The 24,606-nt window shown below is 44.7% G+C and overlaps 4 protein-coding genes across 6 annotated transcripts in view; 2 read left to right on the forward strand and 2 right to left on the reverse strand.

Moving 5' to 3' along the window:
* The window catches only part of pik3c2g (phosphatidylinositol-4-phosphate 3-kinase catalytic subunit type 2 gamma), a 58,310-nt gene extending 53,204 nt beyond the window's left edge, over nucleotides 1-5,106 (reverse strand). For both annotated transcript variants that reach the window (XM_036960120.1, XM_036960127.1), the window contains exons 1-6: nucleotides 4,868-5,106; nucleotides 3,444-3,694; nucleotides 2,832-3,006; nucleotides 1,979-2,061; nucleotides 1,570-1,727; nucleotides 766-883 (exon numbers count right to left, since the gene is read on the reverse strand). In XM_036960120.1, the coding sequence (XP_036816015.1) occupies nucleotides 766-883; nucleotides 1,570-1,727; nucleotides 1,979-2,061; nucleotides 2,832-3,006; nucleotides 3,444-3,661 (752 nt within the window). In that variant the 5' untranslated portion in view covers nucleotides 3,662-3,694; nucleotides 4,868-5,106. The remainder of the gene's footprint in view (nucleotides 1-765; nucleotides 884-1,569; nucleotides 1,728-1,978; nucleotides 2,062-2,831; nucleotides 3,007-3,443; nucleotides 3,695-4,867) is intronic.
* A 4,034-nt stretch (nucleotides 5,107-9,140) lies between these two features.
* On the forward strand, nucleotides 9,141-12,247 carry LOC110500585 (sperm acrosome membrane-associated protein 4). The gene is made up of 4 exons (XM_036960137.1): nucleotides 9,141-9,290; nucleotides 9,631-9,765; nucleotides 10,276-10,449; nucleotides 11,535-12,247. The coding sequence occupies exons 1-4, from the start codon at nucleotides 9,184-9,186 to the stop codon at nucleotides 11,779-11,781; spliced, it is 663 nt and encodes a 220-aa protein (XP_036816032.1). The 5' UTR covers nucleotides 9,141-9,183; the 3' UTR covers nucleotides 11,782-12,247.
* Nucleotides 12,248-13,134: 887 nt separating this feature from the next.
* Nucleotides 13,135-14,961, forward strand: LOC110500594 (protein Bouncer-like). 2 transcript variants are annotated; one of them, XM_021578027.2, is made up of 2 exons: nucleotides 13,135-13,386; nucleotides 14,360-14,961. In XM_021578027.2, the coding sequence occupies exons 1-2, from the start codon at nucleotides 13,379-13,381 to the stop codon at nucleotides 14,649-14,651; spliced, it is 300 nt and encodes a 99-aa protein (XP_021433702.1). In that variant the 5' UTR covers nucleotides 13,135-13,378; the 3' UTR covers nucleotides 14,652-14,961. The 2 variants fall into 2 exon arrangements, with proteins under 2 accessions (XP_021433702.1, XP_021433692.1); XM_021578017.2 differs by having other exon boundaries at nucleotides 13,148-13,386; nucleotides 14,249-14,961.
* Nucleotides 14,962-16,412: 1,451 nt separating this feature from the next.
* LOC110502515 (reelin-like) overlaps nucleotides 16,413-24,606 on the reverse strand; it is a 298,747-nt gene continuing 290,553 nt past the window's right edge. The window contains exons 64-68 of the mRNA XM_036960153.1: nucleotides 24,256-24,475; nucleotides 23,517-23,714; nucleotides 23,108-23,206; nucleotides 20,926-20,931; nucleotides 16,413-17,974 (exon numbers count right to left, since the gene is read on the reverse strand). Of these exons, the coding sequence (XP_036816048.1) occupies nucleotides 17,881-17,974; nucleotides 20,926-20,931; nucleotides 23,108-23,206; nucleotides 23,517-23,714; nucleotides 24,256-24,475 (617 nt within the window). The 3' untranslated portion in view covers nucleotides 16,413-17,880. The remainder of the gene's footprint in view (nucleotides 17,975-20,925; nucleotides 20,932-23,107; nucleotides 23,207-23,516; nucleotides 23,715-24,255; nucleotides 24,476-24,606) is intronic.

The raw sequence follows: 24,606 nt of genomic DNA on the forward strand, positions 1-24,606 counted from the left end.
CAGAATGCACTGCTTTTATTTCGTCACACTCACAACCATAAGATATTTTCTGTTAGCTCGACATTAACTTGTAAATAATTATCTTGTTGTGAGTTTATTTTCCTCTAATAATAAATACAAATTTGGTAAAGTTAAGACATTGTCAGCTATGATATGGTCCTTATTTGAACTGGCTAGCCAGCTAGCTATGTAGGTAGCTAACAAGCTTGAAATGGACCACAACATTGTCTAGAAAGTTTATTTGAGTTGTTGCTAGATTGACATCTAGTAAATTCATGTTTAAAAGGATGGGCTGCTGATAAAATACACCAGCTATGCTAATTTGGACCACCAGGTTGTTAATGCAGCCTGTCGTTTCTGTGTCTATACTTTTTTCATAACGATGTCGGACGACAACAGAATGTTCACGATGTCACGGCGACAACAGAATGTTCACGATGTCGCGGCGACAACAGAATGTTCACGATGTCACGGCGACAACAGAATGTTCACAATGTCACGGCGACAACAGAATGTTCACGATGTCACGGCGACAACAGAATGTTCACGATGGCACGGCGACAACAGAATGTTCACGATGTCACGGCGACAACAGAATGTTCACAATGTCACGGCGACAACAGAATGTTCACGATGTGACGGCGACAACAGTCTACAGACGTGTCGATAGACCAGCTGTATAACTAGCCTTGAAGGGGAATGAACGCAGGGAGGCTAGGGAATGGTGCTTGGGTTGGAGTTAGGTTTGCGGAGCGGTATACTTACTTCCTGAGGTACTCTTCAGAATCACACAACTTCAGGAGGTAGTATCCACTGTCTCTTGGGTTAGTCTGTTCCAGAAGCAGCAATATCTCATCTATCAGGGTCTGGACTGTCTTGTTCACTGGAGGAGAGAGAACAAGGTGGTCAAGGTCAACAAGGTGGTCAAGGTCAACAAGGTGGTCAAGGCCAACAAGGGGTCAAGGTCAACAAGGTGGTCAAGGCCAACAAGGTGGTCAAGGTCAACAAGGTGGTCAAGGTCAACAAGGGGTCAAGGTCAACAAGGTGGCCAAGGCCAACAAGGTGGTCAAGGTCAACAAGGGGTCAAGGTCAACAAGGTGGTCAAGGTCAACAAGGTGGTCAAGGTCAACAAGGTGGTCAAGGTCAACAAGGTGGTCAAGGTCAACAACAATACTAGTCACAGTCCCCAAAAAATGTATGTATGTATGTCAAATTAAAATCAAATCAAATGTATTTATATAGCCCTTCGTACATCAGCTGATGTCTCAAAGTGCTGTACAGAAACCCAGCCTAAAACCCCAAACACCAAGCAATGCAGGTGTAGAAGCATAATCAAACCTATCTCCCTTTTTCTAAAGACACTTTAACGTAACACACGATGAAAAATACAGCAATACGTCTGGAAATAAACCATTACATCTCACATATCCTTTAAGACAATTTTGATTGCCGATACACTTAAACGTGAACAGAAATGAAGTTGCCATAATTTACGTGGCAATATAATTGTAGCTTAGCTACCACACGTTACAGCGGTATACATATGTGTTAGCGGTGTGTCTTACTTACACATGGTGGGAATGGGTAATTGGTGAAGGACCCAGGGAGTTGACACATTGACGGTGATCTCAGCCTCCTGCAGTAAGGAAGGGTGGATAGGTGACACACGCCCCCACACCACCCCTGAGTTAGACACCTGGTCAGTGTGGGGGTACCTAGACAGCAGTCTGACAGAGGAGAGAGACGGAGAGAGACGGAGAGAGACGGAGAGGCCTTTAGGAACGGTTTCTTCTTTTATTTTCATGAAAGTGCAACGGCTATGGGATCATCTCTGCGTTTCTCAAGGAGAAACTTTGAAAGAGTGGCAAACGCAAAGACATTTCCATGGTTCGTGTCTCATCTTGAATGTTAAAAAAAAAGCGACTCAGTTCATTGGATTGATATTCAAACATCTGAAAGAGACGAGACGTTTTCTTACTTGGACGTCAACATGCAGAGAGAAGCCAGTTGTTTGGTGCTTCCTTGTGGAGTGTCTATCAGTTTGATGCTCCAGGTATCCAGCTAAAAATATACAATACTGTATATCCAACTCAGTAGAAGCTTTCATTCAAAGCATTTATCCAAAGCGACTTACAGAATACAGTGAGGGCATACATTTTTAGTATGTGACCCCAGCAGGAATCGAACCCACGACAAACTAAAACAAATAAAACCGCATTTAACTCAAATAACACTCACTGTTAAAGGTCCAATGCAGTCATAAAATGTGATTTTTCCCGTGTTTTATATTTATTTCTAAACTATTGAGTTTGGAATAATTCTGTGAAATTGTGAATTGTACTTTTTTTAGTGTAGGAGCTGTGTGAAAAGAATGCCTGAAATTTCCGCCTGTTTGGATGGATGGAGTTTTAATAGACCAATAAGAGAGATAGTTCCAAACCTCTCTACCAATAACAGATCGTTTTTAATTTTCCCCTTCCTACTCAGACCACTCCCAGACAGTCCTAGCAAAATTCTTGCTTGAGAAATTGCTCTTTTTTGCTAAGAAACTTTTTTGGTTTCCTTTTTAATTTTTTTAAACAATTTTAATTAAAAACAATCATAGTAAAAGTACTTAATTGTTACTCAGAAATGATTTGATATTGATATATATATTTTTTTAAATGGCTGCATTGGATCTTTAACAACTTTCCTCCAACTCCACATAGATATATTTGTTTCCAGTGAACTAAATCCCCATCGCCCAGAACGCTAGTTGACTTTTATTTAAAGACCCTCTTGAGGTTAGAAAACCTATTTTTTTCTTCGAGGGCCAACACAGTGATACTCACATGACTATATGTGGCTGTATTAAAGCGGTTCAGTCTGATAGCGGGTACAGTCAGATCACAGGAGAACCTCTTCTGAGCATTAGTCAGCAGAGCAGCACTGGAGGTTCTCCTCCGAGGGGGTACTGGAGGAGGCAGGAGGGCTGCTCCTCTCAGGAGGACCTCAGTCTCCTGGGTCCTGTATATGTTCGAGAAAAATTTTAAAAAAGTGTTTTATGATTTATTTCATGAAGTTTATTTGACAGGGATTATATACAGTACAAATCTAATATAAATCAGAAAAGTTGATGTTACCAGAACCAGTTAACACAGCTAATTTTCATATAATAATTAGATGCTTACATTTGTCCTTTTTTCACACATGTACGAATTGGAAATGTGTGTTTTATTTGCATATCCCACTCCCCCTGAGAATGGTGTCAGAGCCAGGGATCAGCGATTATAGAGCAATTATGGTTAAGTGGTTTGCTCAAGGGCACATCAACAGATTTTTCAACTAAGGGGCTCCGGGATTTCAACAAGTGACCTTTCGGTTACTGGCCCAACGCCCCTAACCACTAGGGCGACCTGCTGGCCTTGTCCATGGCAGGAGGACATTAAAACCATTCAACATACCTGGGTCTCAGGTAGGAATTTGGGTTGGGGACCCCTCCACCCACCCCCTGGGTGGTAGGGTCATTGGAGCTCTCATTGCCTCCGCCCTGGGACCAGAGAGGGGAGCGGGGTTGGGGACTGGGCAGGGACAGAGCCGAGAGGGAGTTGTACAGATCCCATTCCTCCTCCTCTAGAAAGACAGGGTCCAGACCAGCTAAGTCTTCCTGGTATCGTTCCATGAGGCACGCTGGGAAAAAGTTGTCTTCTTGTCTCTGTGAGTCATAATCCATAATCAGAAGGATTCATTGGGTACAAAAGTAAAGACATGCAACTCCTTCCTGTCTGTCTGTCAGACTTCACAACTCAATGACCAATCAGTGTACTCAGTTCAGGCCATGGCATGTGGAACTCTGGGATGTTGTGGTAAAAAAAACAAAACAATAGGTGGGTAAACCCTTAAATACAAAACACATACAAATCAGATACCACAACTCAGTGGACTCAGTGGCATGTTGAAGTCATGGTGTCATCAAAGAGGGTATTGTAAATACTGCCAATCCAAATATGTGGTATGACATTTGCCAAATAGCTGAACAAAAAAAACAAAGATGGCAATCAGAGTGCAGTATAACTGCAGTACAATGAAGTATAACTGCAGTACAATGAAGTATAACTTCAGTACAATGAAGTATAACTGCAGTACAATGAAGTATAACTGCAGTACAATGAAGTATAACTGCAGTACACTGAAGTATAACTGCAGTACAATGAAGTATAACTGCAGTACAATGAAGTATAACTGCAGTACAAAATACCACAGGCAGTTACTGCACTTTACTGCAGTTTCAAAACTGCAATATTTTTAACTGCAATATTTGTTTGTAAAGACTACAGAGCTAGTAGTATAACATGTTGTGACACACTTGTTGTACTGTGTTTCAGTTGTCTTCACAATTGTTTGACACAGATACACTTTACATTTTACAAGTATTTCCCCCCCAAAAATAGTCTTTTTTTTTTGTATGTAGACTACTTCTGCAGCACAAACTGACAATATTACTAAACCATCATTTCAGTTAGTCTAATAATTGACAGACTTTTCAAAAGGTTAACTGGACATTTTACCAGAGCCCATTTCAGACAGCTGTTCTTTGAGACTGAAGGCTAGAATAAAGTTCAAAACCATTATTTTGAAAACACCACTATTTACATGTTTTAACTGACCACAGAGAGGGACATTTGGATCAGCCTGATCTATATTTAACAATAACACAATCATACGTTTGTTATAATTTACATTCAAGATAAAAGCAGGCACAGATCATATTTCTGACCGCCAAAAATCATATTTCAGGAAAATAATATTTATGCCTTAAGTTTCAATAGTTAAAAAAAAAAAAACTCCTTGTATGAAATGTATATCGTTATTTATGTGAGAGTCTTACCGTCAGACCTCCGACATTGTCACAGCACAGTCGACTACCTGTCAGGGCGAAGGTATGAAGGTATGCGCCGTAGACGACTATGTGTCAATCATCAAGTCAAACTATAGAAGCGTTTCTGGATCGGTTCCCCGGATGTGCTAATTCTAATCATAGCTCCCCGCCGTGGCGTCGCCGATAATAAACAAAGTGCTCGAATGCGCGCTCTCCTCGACAAAAGAGCTCGTCTTCACGGTCGCGCGTAATGGACGTCAAATGTGATATTTACAGTCGAGTCACTTTTGGTTCATGAGGAAAGCTTAACTCTCTCTTTGGGGTGCAACCAGGCCCTCTAGTGGAATGAAATAAACATAACAATAGTGAACAAATGTGGACAAATCTGCCTAAATTGGTGGTAGACGTAGAGAAGACTACCTACTACAGCTGCCCATTATGTAGGCTATTTGCATGAATACTTTAACAGAAAACATATTTGTGAGTCTTTCTGTACTGTATAGCTTCCCCAGAATAGCTTACTCTATTCAATATTCATTTTTATTTTACTAGGCAAGTCAGTTAAGAACAAAATCTTATTTTCAATGACGGCCTAGGAACAGTGGGTTCTCCGTTCTGCCTTGTTCAGGGGCAGAACGACAGATTTTTACCTTGTCCGTTCGGCGATTCAATCTTGCAATCTTCCAGTTACTAGTCCAACACTCCAACACCAACCTGCCGCCCCTCCACTCTAACCACTAGGCTACCTGCCGCCCCTCCACTCTAACCACTAGGCTACCTGCCGCCCCTCCACTCTAACCACTAGGCTACCTGCCGCCCCTCCACTCTAACCACTAGGCTACCTGCCGCCCCTCCACTCTAACCACTAGGCTACCTGCCGCCCCTCCACTCTAACCACTAGGCTACCTGCCGCCCCTCCACTCTAACCACTCTAACTCTAATCTTACATCTCACTGTAGAATACAAAAGTAAGTCCTCTAATACATTTACTTTTTAAAGATAAATTAAAAGTTAAATGTAGGTATGTCATAATTTCCCCCATTACTGTAAATACACGTTCAACTCGGATCCTTCTCTGCAGTTACCTCCTCCTCTCCTCATTGAGGAATGCCATTAAGCAGGTTGAGGTATACTACTGTTACCAGTAGTGTTTTCCTACACCTATGCTGTGTCCCTGTGATGTTTCTTCCAACGTCTAGACATGTATACATGTTACAATAGACCTATACAATAGATAGGTCTGGTACAGAGATACATGTATGTTAGTATGATAGGTCTGGTACAGAGATACATGTATGTTAGTATGATAGGTCTGGTACAGAGATACATGTATGTTAGTATGATAGGTCTGGTACAGAGATACATGTATGTTAGTATGATAGGTCTGGTACAGAGATACATGTATGTTAGTATGATAGGTCTGGTACAGAGATACATGTATGTTAGTATGATAGGTCTGGTACAGAGATACATGTATGTTAGTATGATAGGTCTGGTACAGAGATACATGTATGTTAGTATGATAGGTCTGGTACAGAGATACATGTATGTTAGTATGATAGGTCTGGTACAGAGATACATGTATGTTAGTATGATAGGTCTGGTACAGAGATACATGTATGTTAGTATGATAGGTCTGGTACAGAGATACATGTATGTTAGTAACGAGTGGAGGACAGAGGAGCCTCTTAAAGGAGAAGTTACAGGTCTGTGAGAGCCAGAAATCTTGCTTGTTTGTAGGTGGCCAAATACTTATTTTCCACCATAATTTGCAAATAAATTCATTAAAAATCCTACAATGTGATTTTCTGGATTTTTTTCTCCTAATTTTGTCTGTCATAGTTGAAGAGTACCTATGATGAAAATGACAGGCCTCTCTCATCTTTTTAAGTGGGAGAACTTGCACAATTGGTGGCTGACTAAATACTATTTTTGCCCCACTGTATAATGTGTTCAAGGATGAGCATGAAGCGACATGACTGATTGTTCAAGTGTATTTTTTTGTCATTTGTAAGAGGACTTGGTTGGTTTTGTTTGACACGCTATTTCACCTCGGTGTCGTACGGCATCACGAACACTTTGTGTTGTTCTTCACTCTTCCAGGTCGTTTACATACGAAGGAAAATAAAGTGACTTTGATAACGGTCAGTTGTGAGTGAGTGGTGCCTTAAGCGATGGCTAGTCTTGTTTTTTTCCTGTATCGTGTCTTGATAACATATGTCCTCTGTAGCTCAGTTAGTACAATATGATGTTTGCAACGTCAGGATAGTGGTTTCGATTCCTGGTACCAAAGATATGTAAAAATAATAATAATAATAATAATATAAATGTTTGATATTATTAATAATTCATAATGTTGTGACCAGACAGGACAGGCTTCACCACGTGCTGATTCCCCAGTACAGCCATGATCCCAGTGAATATGACCAACACAGTGAGGAAGACTGGGGGCATGAAGATCGAGACGAAGACGAGGAAAGAGATGGTGAGAGACTTTTACATGATTTAGTTTGTCTTAATTCATGTTGCTGTTTTCTTTTGCATTTATAAATGATATCTAACACAACATCCCTGCAACATTTTATGAGTCTGTTGATGTAAAAATGGCTTCATTTATACTGTAGATACACATTTGATTAAATTGTTTGATTTGATCTCATCTTTTTGGGGGGGAGGGGGTTCAGGAGCCTCTCCATATGGAGGGAAAGCTGTCCTTCACCCAGGCACGTGCACAGATTGGGCTGTAGGGGTGCTGGAGAACCTGCCCTTTTGATCGGTGACAGTTTTCTCTCTAAAATGTACATTTAAATGTAACAAATTGATCATCTAACAAGCCCATCACCTGCCCTTCTGTGGATTTCTTCATGTCTACCTGGAAGGGAATTCTCCTTGAGGAGTTCTGCACGTCTTCCTGGAAGGGAATTCTCCTTGAGGAGTTCTGCACGTCTTCCTGGAAGGGAATTCTCCTTGAGGAGTTCTGCACGTCTTCCTGGAAGGGAATTCTCCTTGAGGAGTTCTGCACGTCTTCCTGGAAGGGAATTCTCCTTGAGGAGTTCTGCACGTCTTCCTGGAAGGGAATTCTCCTTGAGGAGTTCTGCACGTCTTCCTGGAAGGGAATTCTCCTTGAGGATTTCTTCATGACTACCTGGAAGGGAATTCTCCTTGAGGATTTCTTCATGACTACTTGGAAGGGAATTCTCCTTGAGGAGTTCTGCACGTCTTCCTGGAAGGGACACATACACCATATAGACTGGCCTTCCCTTCCTTTACACATCCTTATGAAAAAGAAGACTGGCTGTATGCATCCCAATTTGCACCCTTCTCCCTAAGTGTGTACTTGAACACTTTTTGTTGTTTTTTTTAAATGTGAAGAATCAGGATGCATCCTCTATGCATTTCAAGATTTAGAATTTGGTTTACTTTCTAAATTAATTTGAACTGAACTGGAACTGCCCGAAACCCTGATGTGTGTGTCATGCTGTGTGACTTTTGCCGCGTGCAAAACAACAGGGAACTCTAAAAAAAAATACCAGGTCAAATCATGACGCCATCTTCAGGTCGGAAAGTCAGAGTTTCAGAAAGAGGCCTGATATTCCAGAGTTAGAATCCCCAAATTGGATGACCGTTCAAAATTATTATACCTAGTCGGAGTTCGTTTTTCCCCCCTCAAGTTCCCAGTTGTTTTTAATGTGGCATTAACCTTCACTTGATGGTACCAGTTAACCATCAAGGGTTAACCCTCTACCCTCAAGCCCTAGTTAACCCTCAACCCTCAAGTTCCCAGTTGTTTTGAATGTGGCATTGACCTTCACTTGATGGTACCAGTTAACCCTCAACCCTCGACCCCCAGTTAACCCTCAGGAAGAGGGTGTAAGTGGTGTCTGTATAGTAGATAGTGCTGCAGTCACACATTTACCTTCAGTACCAGAGACGCTTGAACATGTTTAGAGACCCACAACCAAAAAAAGAGCAGGACATTTATACATATTTTTCACAATAAACAATGTGGTCTACTTTCAGTTGTATCACTGGTTTGTTTTGTTAGAAGAAGTTTTAGATGTTATGATTTTAAGATGGCTGATTATGTAAATCCAACCCACAGAGATGTTGATTATAGCTGAGTGACACAGCTGACTCCGCTTACTAATCAGCAACCCCCCCCCCCCCATGGGTTGTGTTCATTGGGCACCAAACGGTTAAAAAATGGAATTAAAAACAGGGCGGGATTTTCCAACCTGTCCAATAAGGAACACTAATTTCCACTCCTCTTTGTAAAAAAAAAAGAAAAAAAGGTTTTAAAACGGTTTCTGTTGTTATGTGTCCTAATGAACACATCCCTGCTGGGCGTGCGACTCTTCTTCAGGCACAGTCGGCCCAAGATGTGTTTCATAAACACAGGACCAGGGAAAATGGCATCGCAGAGAAAACACAGGTGAACAACCGGCTTCTTTACTCACATTACAAATGCTCAGCAGTGTCTCCTTTAGATTTTTTGGGAATGTCTGTTGATGTTTTGCTCAAACGTTTTCAAACCACCTTGATTAAAACAGTGCCCATGTTACTGCCACACTAATACCAAAAGAGGTGTGGTAAAACGCATTTCTATAATAAACATTTGACTAGAAATATATTTCTAGTATATTCTAGTTTCTAGTATATTTCTAATATATTTCTAGTATGTTTTTTTTTATTTTATTTTTTTTTTATTTTATTTATTATTATTTTTTTTAATAGAAATGTCTTTTTAGAATGTATTTTTGTGTATGTTCCAGGTTGAACACTCCCCAACCCCTGGCTCCAGCAGCCTGCCTCTGTGTCCTCCTAGTCCTAACTGTGGCAGCCACGGGCAGTTATATTCCTAGTACCAGTCTGCTGTGTAACTTCTGCCCTCTACAGCACAAAGGAAGGTTGGTGTGTCCCCCCCCACCACACACACACACACTGGGGAGCAGTTTCCCGGACTGGTCACAGTCTAATTATGCCCTGAAAAGCATTCTCAATGGAGATTTTTCCATTGAGAACGTTTTTTTTAATGTCAGGACTAGGCTTGATCTTTCTATAGAGCATCGTTCCATGGTAATTTGACTTTCAAAGATTCCTCTCGTAAGGTTCCACCTATTACATTTTTTTTGGGGGGTCAGTTAGTGCTATCCTTGGGACGTCCCCACCCTAACCGTTTTAAATTTCAACTTCAACGGTGTGACGTCAGAGTTGAGCATTCCTATTGATTCTGTTTAGAGTTTCCCTTTTTTGGGTCTGTCAACTGGTGAGAATCTCAATTGCAATTTCTTGTCTCCTCACATCCTCTTGCTTCCTTCTCAAAAGGTCCCGCCTCTCTGACCTTCTCATCCAATGGGTTTTAAGGAATCAAGGAAATGCGATTGAGATTCTCCCGTGTTTTTTTTTTTCTCCCCCAGGTCCTGCAGTAACGATTCCACCACTGAGTGTCTCCCGCAAGAGCGCTGTGGTACTAGCAGTGGGCGTTTCGGTTCCACTCACATCCTGTCTGCACAGGGCTGCTTGACCCCTGACCTCTGTAACTCCACCCATGCCGTGACCTACCGAGGGGTCAGCTATAATGTGACATACAGGTTCAGTAGCCACAACTTTACTTTTATTAAATGTAGTTTCACGGGGACAGTCGCACGTCGACATTAGTGGCCCTGTTTACAGCCAGTTGTCAGATAGAAATGTCACAAACAGAGCTGACGTAGTTCTTTATTCTGCATGTCATGTTTGGTCTACATAGCATATTTCTATCTGAATGTTCCAAAATGGTGCGTCCCCCCCTCCTGTTTTAGAGCTCTGATTATGTTGTACTGTGATTGCCGATAGCAGGGCTGCCCAACTCTCTTCCTGGAGATCTACTGTCTTGTAGGTTTTCAGTCCAACCCTAATTTAGTGTATCTGATTCCGCTAGTTAAGGTCTTGTTGAGCAGCTAATAAGTAGAATTAGGTGTGTTTTTAAATTAGGGTTGGACTATAAAACCTACAGGATGAGTGGTCTACGGTGTGATTTTACATATGTCATGTGATATGTATTGCCATTAGTGTAAAGTACTTAAGTAAAAATACTTTACAGTACTACTTAAGTAGTTTTTTGGGGGGATATCTGTACTTTACTATTTTATATTTGTGACAACTTTTACTTCACTACATTCCCAAAGAAAATCATGTAAAAAGTACTTGACACCCAAAAGTACTTGTTACATTTTGAATGCTTAGTAGGACAGGAAAATGGTCCAATTTCACACACTTTATTCAGACAACACTTCTGCCTCTGATCTGGCAGACTCACTAAACGCATGCGTCTTTTGTAAATGACGTCTGAGTGTGGCCCCTGTCTGTCTATATACATTTTTTAAAAACAAGTAAATGGTGCTGCCTGCTTTGCTTAACAGAAGGAATTTAATATTATGTATACTTTTTGATAATTAAGTACATTTTTTTTTAGCAATTACATTTATTTATGATACTTAAAAATATTTGGTCCTAAATATATTTGGACACTTACTCCAAGTAGTATTTTAATGGGTTATATGAGTAACTTTCTAATAAGGAATCTATACTTTTACACAAGTATGACAATTGGAAATACATTTTTAAAAAGTAACCATCACTGCCAATTTCTTTAATACTGAGTGACTTACATACATTTTTCTAACTAACTCTCTAGGTGTTGTTGTAGGGACAAGTGTAACCAGCCTCCAGCCCCTGACACCTACATTAAGAGTCTGTTAGGAGTGACGTTGGGGCACAGTGAGAAGCCGCCTCCTTCCGCAACGGACCCTCTGCATAGATGCCCTGGAGATGAGGACGTGGCGGAGGATGAAGCCGTGGCTTCGCTACACGGAGAAAACGACATAACTTCCATCTATAAAGTCCTCTCAGATCTCCAGGAGTGGCTAAAGAGTAGCGGCTAGGGGTCCGTCTGGAATTCAGCCATACTTGTCACTGGGGGACGGGCCTGTTAGCCACAGTCCCTGTCCCCCCACCCTCATGCAAGGGATGGGCCTGTTAGCCACAGTCCCTGTCCCCCCACCATCATGCAAGGGATGGGCCTGTTAGCCACAGTCCCTGTCCCCACCCTCATGCAAGGGATGACACTTATTCAAGTAGATGTTTTATTTCCAGTGTAAAATGTGCTTATTTATTCAATTATTTGTAATAACTGACGTAAAGTGTAATCTGTTTTTAGTGATGTTGCAATATTGACTTGTGGTAAAAGCTGTAGTTCTCAGTGTGGTAGCTGGTGAATGGCGTGAATACAGAAAGCATGTTGAAGTAACTGTCTAGTGTCTCCAGGTTTCTATGAAATATTACAATGAGTGAAATAATGTTCCTTCCAAAACAATGGGGTATTAAAGAACCAGTGCAGTGAAAAAGAAACATGAATAATTTGTGTTTTTATATGGGGCGGCAGGGTAGCCTAGTGGGTAGAGTGGAGGGGCGGCAGGGTAGTCTAGTGGTTAGAGTGGAGGGGCGGCAGGGTAGCCTAGTGGTTAGAGTGGAGGGGCGGCAGGGTAGCCTAGTGGTTAGAGTGGAGGGGCGGCAGGGTAGCCTAGTGGTTAGAGTGGAGGGGCGGCAGGTAGCCTAGTGGTTAGAGTGGAGGGGCGGCAGGGTAGCCTAGTGGTTAGAGTGTTGGACTAGTAACCGGAAGAGTTCAAACCCCGCTGAGCTGACAAGGTACAAATCTGTTGTTCTGCCCCTGAACACTGTTCCTAGACCGTCATTGAAAATAAGAATTTGTTCTCAGCCTGGTTAAATAAAGGTAAAATATATTTCCTCACTTAGGTTGGCATAATACTATGCAAATTGTGATAATGCCCTTTTTAGTGTAAAAGGTGATTTAAAAAAAAAAAAAGTCTGCCTGTTTTGGTAGGCTGGAGTTTTGGCCTGCCTCGTGACATCACCAGGTGGTAAATTAGTTGCTCGACCAATAAGAGTTCCAATCCCCTCTGCCAATAAGAGCCAGTTTCCCCTTCCCTCTCTCAGACCACACCCAGGCCTAGCTAAATTCTTCCTTGAGAAGTTGCTATTTACTAAGAAGCAATTTAATTTGTCACTTAATTCAAACGGTCAAAAATAAATCACAGTGAGGTACTTAATTGTTACCCAGAAATCATGATATTGAGAGAAAAAGGGCTGCATTGGATATTTATGTTAATCCGTTAATAAATATTCACATGAGTAGACCGCTGATTGGCTAGCTCATCCTAGCAAGTGTTTTTTTTTTTTTTTCAATTTATGCTTTGGCCACATACGAGTATATCAGTCAACATTATTTGGGTGTGTGTTAACAGGACATTTTCACTGAACAGTTACTTTCAAATAATTATTTTTTTTTGGTTCAGTCTGTCCTGATCCGAATAACAGGCGTCGGCAGTGGGTGTGGTTAATTGGTTCGAGGTTAGATGGTACCGGTTCGACCAGCAGTAAGTGTTGGGACACAGAGCAGCTCCATTGTACGCCACCTGTTGTATCCAGTTTGAAATTCCTCTCAACCCCAGAGTCGTAAGAATGGGCAGGTAAGTCCTCATCCCACATATTGCCATTGCATGAGCAAGCTGTTAGTGTTTTCTGTGGTTGAGAGAGCACACATACAAGGCTTTCAACCTGTCTTTTAGATAAACTGAGACTAGAAGGTTCCTTACTAGGATATACCTGGAACTTCGTGCAATCATGACTGGTTTGTTTGACAAGTTGCTATTTTCCTTTTTAATTGCAAGTCAGCAACCTATCCAACAAGCTCTTGTTCCAATTGACTAATTAGACTGGTGGGTTACCAATCAGCAGTTTCATTCCAATACCACTCCAATTCTAGCCTGGTCACAGATCTGTTGTGCTGTCTGGGCTGGTGGGTTACCAATCAGCAGTTTCATTCCAATACCACTCCAATTCTAGCCTGGTCACAGATCTGTTGTGCTGTCTGGGCCGGTGGGTTACCAATCAGCAGTTTCATTCCAATACCACTCCCAATTCTAGCCTGGTCACAGATCTGTTGTGCTGTCTGGGCCGGTGGGTTACCAAACAGCAGTTTCATTCCAATACCACTCCCAATTCTAGCCTGGTCACAGATCTGTTGTGCTGTCTGGCCAACTCCTACAGTAGTTTTTCATGTCATGAGGTTCAATGTTTGACTAGGTCTGCGTTCACACAGGCAGCCCAATTCTGATCTATTTTTCACTAATTGCCCCTTTGACCAATCAGATCAGCTCTGAGAAAATATCTGCTGTGATTGGGATGTAAAAGAAGTGTTATTGGAAATGAGATCAGAATTAGGCTGCCTGTTTAAACACAGCCTAAGGAGCTAGCTATACAGTACAAACAGATCTGGGACCAGGCTACTCTCTAACGCTGACTGACATGAACGGGTGGTTTCTCCACCAGACGTCTATTCTCTCTCAGGCCCCAGATGTTCCCGTCTCTATCTGCCATCCTGTGTTTGTCCCTGCTCCTCCCAGCACTCCACTGTAACAACAACCTGCTGTGTTACTACAGCCCCATCATGTACCGGAACAAGACCTTTGACCTCATCCTGACAGAGTGCCCTCCCGCGGAACTCTGCATGACGGGCAACGGTCGCTATGGAAACCACAGCGCCCTGTCCACCCGGGGGTGCATGGCGTCGACGGGCTGCGGTCAGATACACCCTCTCCCACTGAAAGGAACTGTTTACACCATGACGTATGCGTGCTGTGGCTATAACTACTGTAACGCAGGACGCCGTGTTGCGGTTAATTCGGTCCCCCTCGTTGCGGCGATGACTATGCTGTTATTAACGGGCCTGTAACTCACAATCCTCCTTTTTTTTAGATAGGTGCTGGTTCTTATAGAGGACGTGAGGAGTACGAGGGATTTGTTGGTTGAATAGTTTACTGCTGCAGACTCAGTCTAACCAATCGGAGGCATGCATCAACCTGGAGAAATAATAATAATAATAATTATTATTATTATTATTATTATTATTATTATTATTATTATTATTATTACTTTTTTCTTAACCAAATACAAGATTATGCATTTGGCTCCTTTTTTTTTATACAGAGAAATTAATGTTTTTATGATTGTGAAATAAATGTTTTATACACTAACTGGACTGACTAACTATGTGTTAGTTGTGACTTTGTTGAATCAGCCATTTCTCTTTTTGAATGTGGTGATGTTGTAATAATATAAATGTGTATACATATATATATATATATACGCACAACTCACACACACTGACCATCTCTTGAGGTTTGGACAGTTCTTTATTTCCCTTTTATAAGGCTGCTGGGTCTCCCCATAGTGGATATACTTATATGTACAGGAGATTGCTATAGTGGAGTTACAGAGAAAGGGAGAGGGTCCATATTACACAGTAGACTTCAAAAAACAACACTGACGGAGCCTCATCTCCGGGGAGCAGAAATCAGCAGAGAGAAAGAACGGGATGGGGGTAACAGCATGGGGAGGGATGGGGGTAACAGCATGGGGAGAGGGAGGATGGATGGGGGTAACAGCATGGGGAGAGGGAGGATGGGGGGGGTAACAGCATGGGAGGGGGAGAGGGATGGATGGGGGTAACAGCATGGGGAGAGGGAGGATGGTGGTAATAGGAGAGGGAGGGATGGGGGTAACAGCATGGGGAGAGGGAGGATGGGGGTAATAGGAGAGGGAGGGATGGGGGTAACAGGCGAGGGAGGGATGGGGTAACTGCATGGGGAGAGGGATGGATGGGGGTAACAGCATGGGGAGAGGGAGGATGGTGGTAATAGGAGAGGGAGGGATGGGGGTAACAGCATGGGGAGAGGGAGGATGGGGGTAATAGGAGAGGGAGGGATGGGGGTAACAGGCGAGGGAGGGATGGGGTAACTGCATGGGGAGAGGGAGGGATGGGGTAACAGGAGAGGGAGGGATGGGGGTAACAGCATGGGGAGAGGGAGGGATGGGGTAACAGCATGGGGAGAGGGAGGGATGGGGTAACAGCATGGGGGGATGGGGGTAACAGCATGGGGAGAGGGAGGGATGGGGGTAACAGCATGGGGAGAGGGAGGGATGGGGTAACAGCATGGGGAGAGGGAGGGATGGGGATAACAGGAGAGGGAGGGATGGGGTAACAGCATGGGGAGAGGGAGGGATGGGGTAACAGCATGGGGAGAGGGAGGGATGGGGTAACAGGAGAGGGAGGGATAGGGTAACAGCATGGGGAGAGGGAGGGATGGGGTAACAGGAGAGGGAGGGATGGGGTAACAGCATGGGGAGAGGGAGGGATGGGGATAACAGGAGAGGGAGGGATGGGGAGAGGGAGGATGGGGGGGTAACAGCACGGGAGGGGGAGAGGGATGGGGGTAACAGCACGGGGTGGGGGAGAAGGAGGGGGTAACAGCACGGGAGGGGGAGAGGGATTGGGGTAACAACGAGGAGGGGGAGAGGGATGGGGGTAACAACAAGGAGGGGGAAAGGGATGGGGGTAACAGCACAAGAAGGGGGAGGGATGGGGGTAACAGCACGAGAAGGGGGAGAGAGAGGGATGGGGTAACAGCACGAGAAGGGGGAGAGAGAGGGATGGGGTAACAGCACGAGAAGGGGGAGGGATGGGGTAACAGCACGAGAAGGGGGAGGGATGGGGGTAACAGCACGAGAAGGGGGAGGGAGACGTTGTAGGCCGAGAGCCTCGAGAGAAAGAGAGGCTGAATAACTGCCTAATAACTTAACACTAGAAAATAACACAGATTTCACGCACAGTATCTTTAAATAGGTTACGTGGAGAACCGCTCACCATAAATATCTGTATTCTCAGGAGCCAACACATATATATAAAAAAAAAAACGAAATCATTGTTCGGTCTTCAACTTCTTTTTCTTATGTTTTCTCCCCTCTATTTTTGCGATTTGTTCCTTCCTTCCGTCTACCTTGACGGCAGGGTTTCATCCATCCACCCTGCCCTTTATCCATCTGTCCCTCATCCGATAAACATGGAGAAAAAAAAAAAAAACTCATCCAACCGAAAAATTACGCAATGTGAATTAGTAAAAAAACGAAACGAAATCAAATGAAACACGGCCACAGTCGACTCATCACGAAAATAACCCACAGGACAGCAAGAACACAGTACTATTTTCACTGTAATGATCCTCCTCCTAGATACTGGTGCAGGCGGAGGAGTGTTCCTCCCTCTCCTTCCGGCTCTGCCAACTAGCCCAGGCAGGGGTATATTCATTTGTGAGATTCTGTTGCAAAAAAAATGTTTTGCAATGGAAACCGTTTTACTCCAAAAGAGTTTCTATTGGACAGATTCAGTCAGGTTCTCTCTCTATTTTCATTCTGCTTGCTCCGCTTGATTCCGTTTGGTTCCTAGAGATAGTAAAATAGTAAATGTTTTTTGTTGTAAAACATTTTTGCAACGGAATCGGACTAATGAATACACCCCAGCAACCTGGCATAGAGTTGGAAACAGGGCTCACCTCACACCCCCACCCCCCCCCTTAGCTTTGCCATTATCGATTCTGTGACTGTGTGCCCTCTATCCAACTCTATGCCACTGGTCATCAGTGATATTTCTCTTAATGATTTCACAGTGTGGTAGTAGTAGGACTAAGTGGGTAGGATGGGGTGATAAGGGGAAATCCGAGGGTGGGTACTATCATCATCGTATCGCAACTGGAACAGGGAATCATCATATCATAATAACCACCTACGGCAACGATTAGAAAACAACTAGAAACCCGGAAGTCCATTAAAAGTAAACAAAATGTCCGCCTTTGTTGCTCCTTCACGTCTCCTTCCTTCCAGTCACAATGGGGGGTGGGGAAGGCTTCTGATTGGTTGCAGCGTAAACTGATGGGATGGTCCACGTTTTCTGGCAGAGTGGGGGGGGGGGGGGTTGGAGAGGGAAGGGGTGTGGTCTAAGGCTGACTGGAATCCATTGGCTGGAGGGCAGGACTTGACAGGGTGATATGGCATCAGGAGAAAGGAATGTGGTTGGTTGGTTGGTCGGTCATATGTGTGATTGGCAGGTCGTAGGGAAAATCCATTGGTTAGGCATGCTGCAGCGCCCGCCTCTTTCGGCTGTAGTAGTGACGTAGGCCGGTCTGTCTGGCAAAATTCATCATGTAGTTTTGTTTACGGGTGCTGTAGGGAGACAAAGACAGTGAGGGAGAGAGAGAGAGAGGGAGGAAGAGGATGGCGACCGTTAGTAACCAAGGAAGAGGCATTTACAGTATCTACACACGCATCCATACACACACCGTCTGAAATACACACACACCGTCTGAAATACACACACACACCGTCTGAAATACACACACACACCGTCTGAAATACACACACACACACACACACACACACACACCGTCTGAAATATACACACACCGTCTGAAATATACACACACACACACACACACACACCGTCTGAAATATACACACACACACACCGTCTGAAATGCACACACACAGTCTAAAATATACACACACACACACACACACACACACACACACCGTCTGAAATATACACACACACACACACTGTCTGAAATACACACACACACACTGTCTGAAATACACACACACACACACACTGTCTGAAATACACACACACACACACACACACCGTCTGAAATATACACACACACACACACACGCCGTCTGAAATACACACACACACACACACACACACTGTCTGAAATACACACACACACACACACACCGTCTGAAATATACACACACACACACACACGCCGTCTGAAATACACACACACACACACACACACTGTCTGAAATACACACACACACACCGTCTGAAATATACACACACACACACACACACACTGTCTGAAATACACACACACACACCGTCTGAAATATACACACACACACACACACACACTGTCTGAAATACACACACACACACACTGTCTGAAATACACACACACACACACACACACTGTCTGAAATACACACACACACACCGTCTGAAATATACACACACACACACACACACACTGTCTGAAATACACACACACACACACACCGTCTGAAATACACACACACACACACACCGTCTGAAATACACACACACATAGTCTCATATGCAAGCTCACACATTTCTAGATCCATGTTGGTATTTTCAGTTGGATTTCACCTCTAACCTCAAACATTCAAACTAAGCAAATAGTGGACTATTCATAACTTACTTTATATTGAACTGTATATATATATATATATATATATATAAATATTGATCAACAACTGGTTTTGACATGTTCTCAATGGCAATATCATAAGCAAGTCAACAGGACAAGACATGATGGGACACAACTAGAGGACACATGACTGGCCTAGAGCGCTACAAACAGGGTCACAGACATTAGCTACAGACAGGGTCACAGACATTAGCTACAGACAGGGTCACAGACATTAGCTACAGACAGGGTCACAGACATTAACTACAGACAGGGTCACAGACATTAGCTATAGACAGGGTCACAGACATTAGCTATAGACAGGGTCACAGACATTAACTACAGACTGGGTCACAGACATTAGCTACAAACAGGGTCACAGACATTAGCTACAGACAGGGTCACAGACATTAGCTGGGGGGGGGGGGGGAACTGGGGGGGGGGGGGGGGGGGGAACTGAACTAAATAGATAACAAAGAGAAGCCGTGATTGAAGATCGCTCTTCTTGCTTAGCCTGTCATTGCCTCGTCCATCCAGCGGGTGATGCCAGGAGCGGCAGCATGTGGCCCCCTGCAAAGCGGGGGGGGGGGGGGGGGTAGTAGAGAAGGGGGATGGGAGGGGGACGAGAGGGGCTGACAAAGTGGGATGTCTGTCTTTCCGCTTCTGTGTTGTTGGTTTTGTTTGTCTACTTCACAGAGCGAGTTAGAGGGACGGCCAGTATGGAGAGGGCTCCTGATTCACAGAATGGTGTTTTCCATGGACAGGCAGCCGTGGATGGGAGGGGATAGGCGGGTAAAGGGGGGCTTTGCAACGTTGGAATTAAAAAGCCATCATGCAAGGAGGTAGGATGGAGGTTGTTTACTCTGATGAAGGGCTTGATGAGTTCTAGGTCTTTTGTTTATGTGGATGTCTTGGGCTCGTTATGCCGTCTCTGCATTACACCACTGCTAGTGTGAAGGACGTGTGTACCGAGTTGAATGATCAACGTTAGACGTCCACATTAGAATGAATGAAGCGGTGGTTGTAACATGTGCCTCTATGTGTGTGTGTGTGTGTGTGTGTGTGTGTGTGTGTGTGTGTGTGTGTGTGTGTGTGTGTCTCAAAGTCAGCCTCAGCATCAACTACTTATTGGGCTGTGTGCAGACATGGAGCAAGACCCAAAGCACTCAAATGGTAGCAATAAGAACAACAGACAACAGACACACACACACACACACACACACACACACACACACACACACACATTGATATGATACCATTGAGATGTGTGTACTGTGTGTGTTTAAAATATACAGACGAATTGACACAAAAGGTGATTATTAGTTGAGAAATAGCATCTCAGATATCTCATATAGGTATTGGACCACTGGTTGTTCTGGTGACGTTTATAATTTCCACCACCTAGACATGGATGATAGCAGCCATGTCATTATGTCTTTTATCTCCTGATGTCTGTTTCCTGAGAAGTGTGGAGATATCAGTTCTGTCCGTGTCATGGATAAGCCTTTGAGAAGAGCCTGCCTCTGGGTGATGACAGTAGGTGGCCTGTGTGTGTGTGTGTGTGTGTGTGTGTGTGTGTGTGTGTGTGTGTGTGTGTGTGTGTGTGTGTGTGTGTGTGTGTGTGTGTTTGTCTCTGAGGAGGTGGTGTGTGTGTGTAGTGGTGGTGGTGTGTGTTTCTGTGGAGGTGGTGGTGGTGTGTGTGTGTGTCTCTGAGGAGGTGGTGTGTGTGTGTGTAGTGGTGGTGTGTGTTTCTGTGGAGGTGGTGGTGTGTGTGTGTGGGGGGGGGGGGGGGGATTAAGGCTAGGAAGAGGATGACAGAAGAGGAGGGTCAGGGGTATAAGGTGGGGGGTGTCACAGGAGGAAGAGGAGGGGACTGCATTCGGGGAGTCGAGGAAGACTTACCTGACTCTACAGCCATGCCACAGGGAGCAGAATACAGAAGAGAGCAGAGGTTAGAGCGCGAGAGGGGAGGATGGGGATGCTGCTGGCTCGCAGAAAGATCTGGGGGGGAAGGAACCCCGGCCGCCTGGGGAGGCGAAAGGGGGCCCAGAGAGACGGGGGGGGGGGGGGGGGGGGGAGCGAAAGAGAGGAGAGGGAGCAGGGAGTAAGAGAGTCAGAGAGGAATAGAGAGGAAGTGATATAGAACGTGGAGAGAGAGACAGAAATATGTAAAGACAATAACAGATGGAGAGAAACAGGACCAAACACATCCAGAAAGAAAGAGAGGGAAGAATGAGAGGGAAGAAAGAGAGAGGGAAGGAAGAAGAGGAGGAGTAGATGGAAGAGGAGATGAAGAAGAAGAAGAAGAGGAGAAGGAGTCAGGAAGAGGAGAAGGAGGAGGAAGAAGAGGAGGAGGAGGAAAAGGAGAGGGAGGAGCAAGAGAAGGAGGAGATTGAGGAAGGATGAGGAGATGGAAGAGGAGATGGAAGTGGAGATGAAGAAGAGGAGGAAGAGGAGAAGGAGAAGAAGGAAGACATAATAGGACATGATGAGCCAGCAGGAGGAGCGCAAGCACAGGCAGCGGAGGAAGAGAAGCAGTATGGTCACGCATGTTAGTGTCGTGAGATCAGGGAGGAGAGGAGAGACACACGATGACAAAGAAACCCATTGAAAAGGAGGAGAGGAGTGGTGGTGGAGTTGTGGAACAGAGAGACAGAAATAAAAAGAGAAGTGTGAGGATCGAACGGTTATTCTGTTCAGCAGACACTGTTGTTGAATGTTGAGAACCAACCGTAGGAGGAGGAGAGGACAGGTCAAGGCCACACCGAACCAGGGACAGCTCAGGTAAAGGTGTGTGCTGTTTGTGTAGTTTGCGTGTCGACTCTACACGTACAAGGCCTTGTTCTATAGATATCATTCCAAGTGGTACAACTCAATGGGCTATCTGTCGTTTGCCAAATATTGACTGAACACCTGCCCTTAACGGAACTACATCAAGCCTTTACACACACATTTCATGACTGTTAGATGAAACACAATGCATGATATCCTTTAGAATGTTATAATCAATGACCTTTATCATTGATATGAAGCCCTCAGCAACATGCAATAGGCATTAAAATGCTGTATGCTTCCGCTATGTAGACGGTTATGCAGGTGTGTGGATGGTGTGTGTAAACGGTGTGTGTAGACGGTGTGTGTAGACAAGCTTTGTGTATGCATTAGGTGGTCTCACACAATATTCAAATAGACCAAAGTCACTGTGAAGTCACTAACTAGCACTTTGTGGAAAACCGTCTCGGTCACAACATTCGGTCTTTATTTTTTCTTCCTGTTGGTTGAGCACATACTATGGGGGTGCATGTGTGTGAGGGTGTAAGCTTCTTCCTTGCTGTTGAGCATGTGTGTGTGTGTGTCAGTTTATGTGGAGAGAGGCGGGTGTTTTTGGGGCCGAGGTAGGGGCAGAATGAGGTTCTCTAGGTTCTCAGACGGAGGTTCTCTAGGTTCTCAGATGGAGGTTCTCTAGGTTCTCAGACTGAGGTTCTCTAGGTTCTCAGACTGAGGTTCTCTAGGTTCTCAGACTGAGGTTCTCTAGGTTCTCAGATGGAGGTTATCTAGGTTCTCAGACTGAGGTTCTCTAGGTTCTCAGACTGAGGTTCTCTAGGTTCTCAGACTGAGGTTCTCTAGGTTCTCAGACGGAGGTTCTCTAGGTTCTCAGACGGAGGTTCTCTAGGTTCTCAGACTGAGGTTCTCTAGGTTCTCAGATGGAGGTTCTCTAGGTTCTCAGACAGAGGTTCTCTAGGTTCTCAGATGGAGGTTCTCTAGGTTCTCAGATGGAGGTTATCTAGGTTCTCAGACTGAGGTTCTCTAGGATCTCTAGGTTCTCAGACTGAGGTTCTCTAGGTTCTCTAGGTTTTCAGACTGAGGTTCTCTAGGTTCTCAGACTGAGGTTCTCTAGGTTCTCTAGGTTCTCAGACTAAGGTTCTCTAGGTTCTCAGACAGAGGTTCTCTAGGTTCTCTAGGTTCTCAGACTGAGGTTCTCTAGGTTCTCAGACGGAGGTTCTCTAGGTTGTCTAGGTTCTCAGACTGAGGTTCTCTAGGTTCTCTAGGGACCAGGGGTACCAGGTTGGTCGGCGATACTCACAGCACTACTTCCACGTGGTCCAGCGCCCACTGGTCATGTCCCGCTCCGTCGTGACGTGGCTGCCACCACCGCAGCTCCACCCCTTTAGCCCTCGCCTCTCTGGGGCAGGCGGCAGGAGGAGAGGAGGTCAGAGGTCAAGAGTAGGCAGTTAGTGTGTCAGTATGTGTGTTTTTAGACTAGTGGACATCAACCTTGCTGCTGGAAAGTAACAGGTTGTCCATGGAAACACTGGATTAACTAGTCAGGTGTGTTAGTACACTCTCTAGCTTTCAGAGAGAGTGTGTGTGTGTGTGTGTGTGTGTGTGTGTGTGTGTGTGTGTGTGTGTGTGTGTGTGTGTGTGTGTGTGCGTGTGCGTGTGTGTGTGTGTGTGTGTGTGCGTGTGTGTGCGTTAGCGTCGTGTTCACTCACAGTGGGATGTTGTAGGAAACCCTCTGGGCCTTGATGAAGTCTTTGGGCTGGTGCTGGGCGATAACGTGCCAGCTGACTCCGTTATTGACCGTGTACTGCAGCAGAACTGCCCTGTCCACTGTGTTTTCCTGGTCCAGGGCTGTGTTACAACTGTCTGTCTGGGACACACTGCCTATCTGCAGCACAAACATGATCTTACTGTAGGAGAGAGGGGGAGGGGGAGAGAGGAGGGGAGGGGGAGAGAGAGAGTGAGGAAGGGGGAAGAGGGAAGGAGGAGGGGAGGGGGAGGGGGAGAGAAAGATGAGGGGGAGGGGGTGGGGGGGTAAAGGAGAGAAAGAGGGAGGGAGAGAGAGTTTTGGTAAGAATACCTTGGTATTTTTGGATGGACTAGGTTCTACAAGTTTAGCCTCCAAGTTTTCCATTTTAGTAATACTGATCTCAATGGCCTCAGTAGTGGGCTAGGACAAGCTATGCTAGACTAGGCTAGGACAAGCTATGTTAGGCTATGCTAGTATGGTCCTGTGTGGGCAAGGCTAGGCTACGCTAGGCTAGGCTACGCTAGTATGGTCCAGTGTCCACTAGTACATGTCTCGTGTGACGTCAACAGGTTTGGTGACCGCAGGCCTCGTCTTACAATTACTGTACTGTATAACAAACTTCTCTCACTGTACCTTCAGTAGTTGGATAGACTGTAGGCTAGGCTAGGCTAGTACAGTACAATCCATTGTCCAGTCCATACCTGGCTCGTGTCAGGTCCAGAGGCTTGGTGATCGCCTGCCTCATCTTACAGCCGTTGAAGTAGAGCGAGTCTCCGTGGGCGTGGGGAGAGAGCTGGCCACACCCACTTCCTACTCCGCCCCCTTGGATGAGTTGCCAGCTCTCCTCTGACACGCTGCCTGACTCAAAGTTATCCTTTATTGAGCTAGGTAGGTCACTGCTGGACAGGGAGCAGTCATCACCTGGGAGATGGAGGCAGGAGAACCAAAATGAATGCTAGATTTCAATCAATCAATCAATCAATCAATTGTCATTTAGAACTCTCTGTAAGAAAGACAACAGACTGAGCGGAACCAAACTCAGAGGGTAGAAG

This window comes from Oncorhynchus mykiss, chromosome 2, assembly GCF_013265735.2.
Source record: "Oncorhynchus mykiss isolate Arlee chromosome 2, USDA_OmykA_1.1, whole genome shotgun sequence".
Lineage (NCBI taxonomy): Eukaryota > Metazoa > Chordata > Actinopteri > Salmoniformes > Salmonidae > Oncorhynchus > Oncorhynchus mykiss.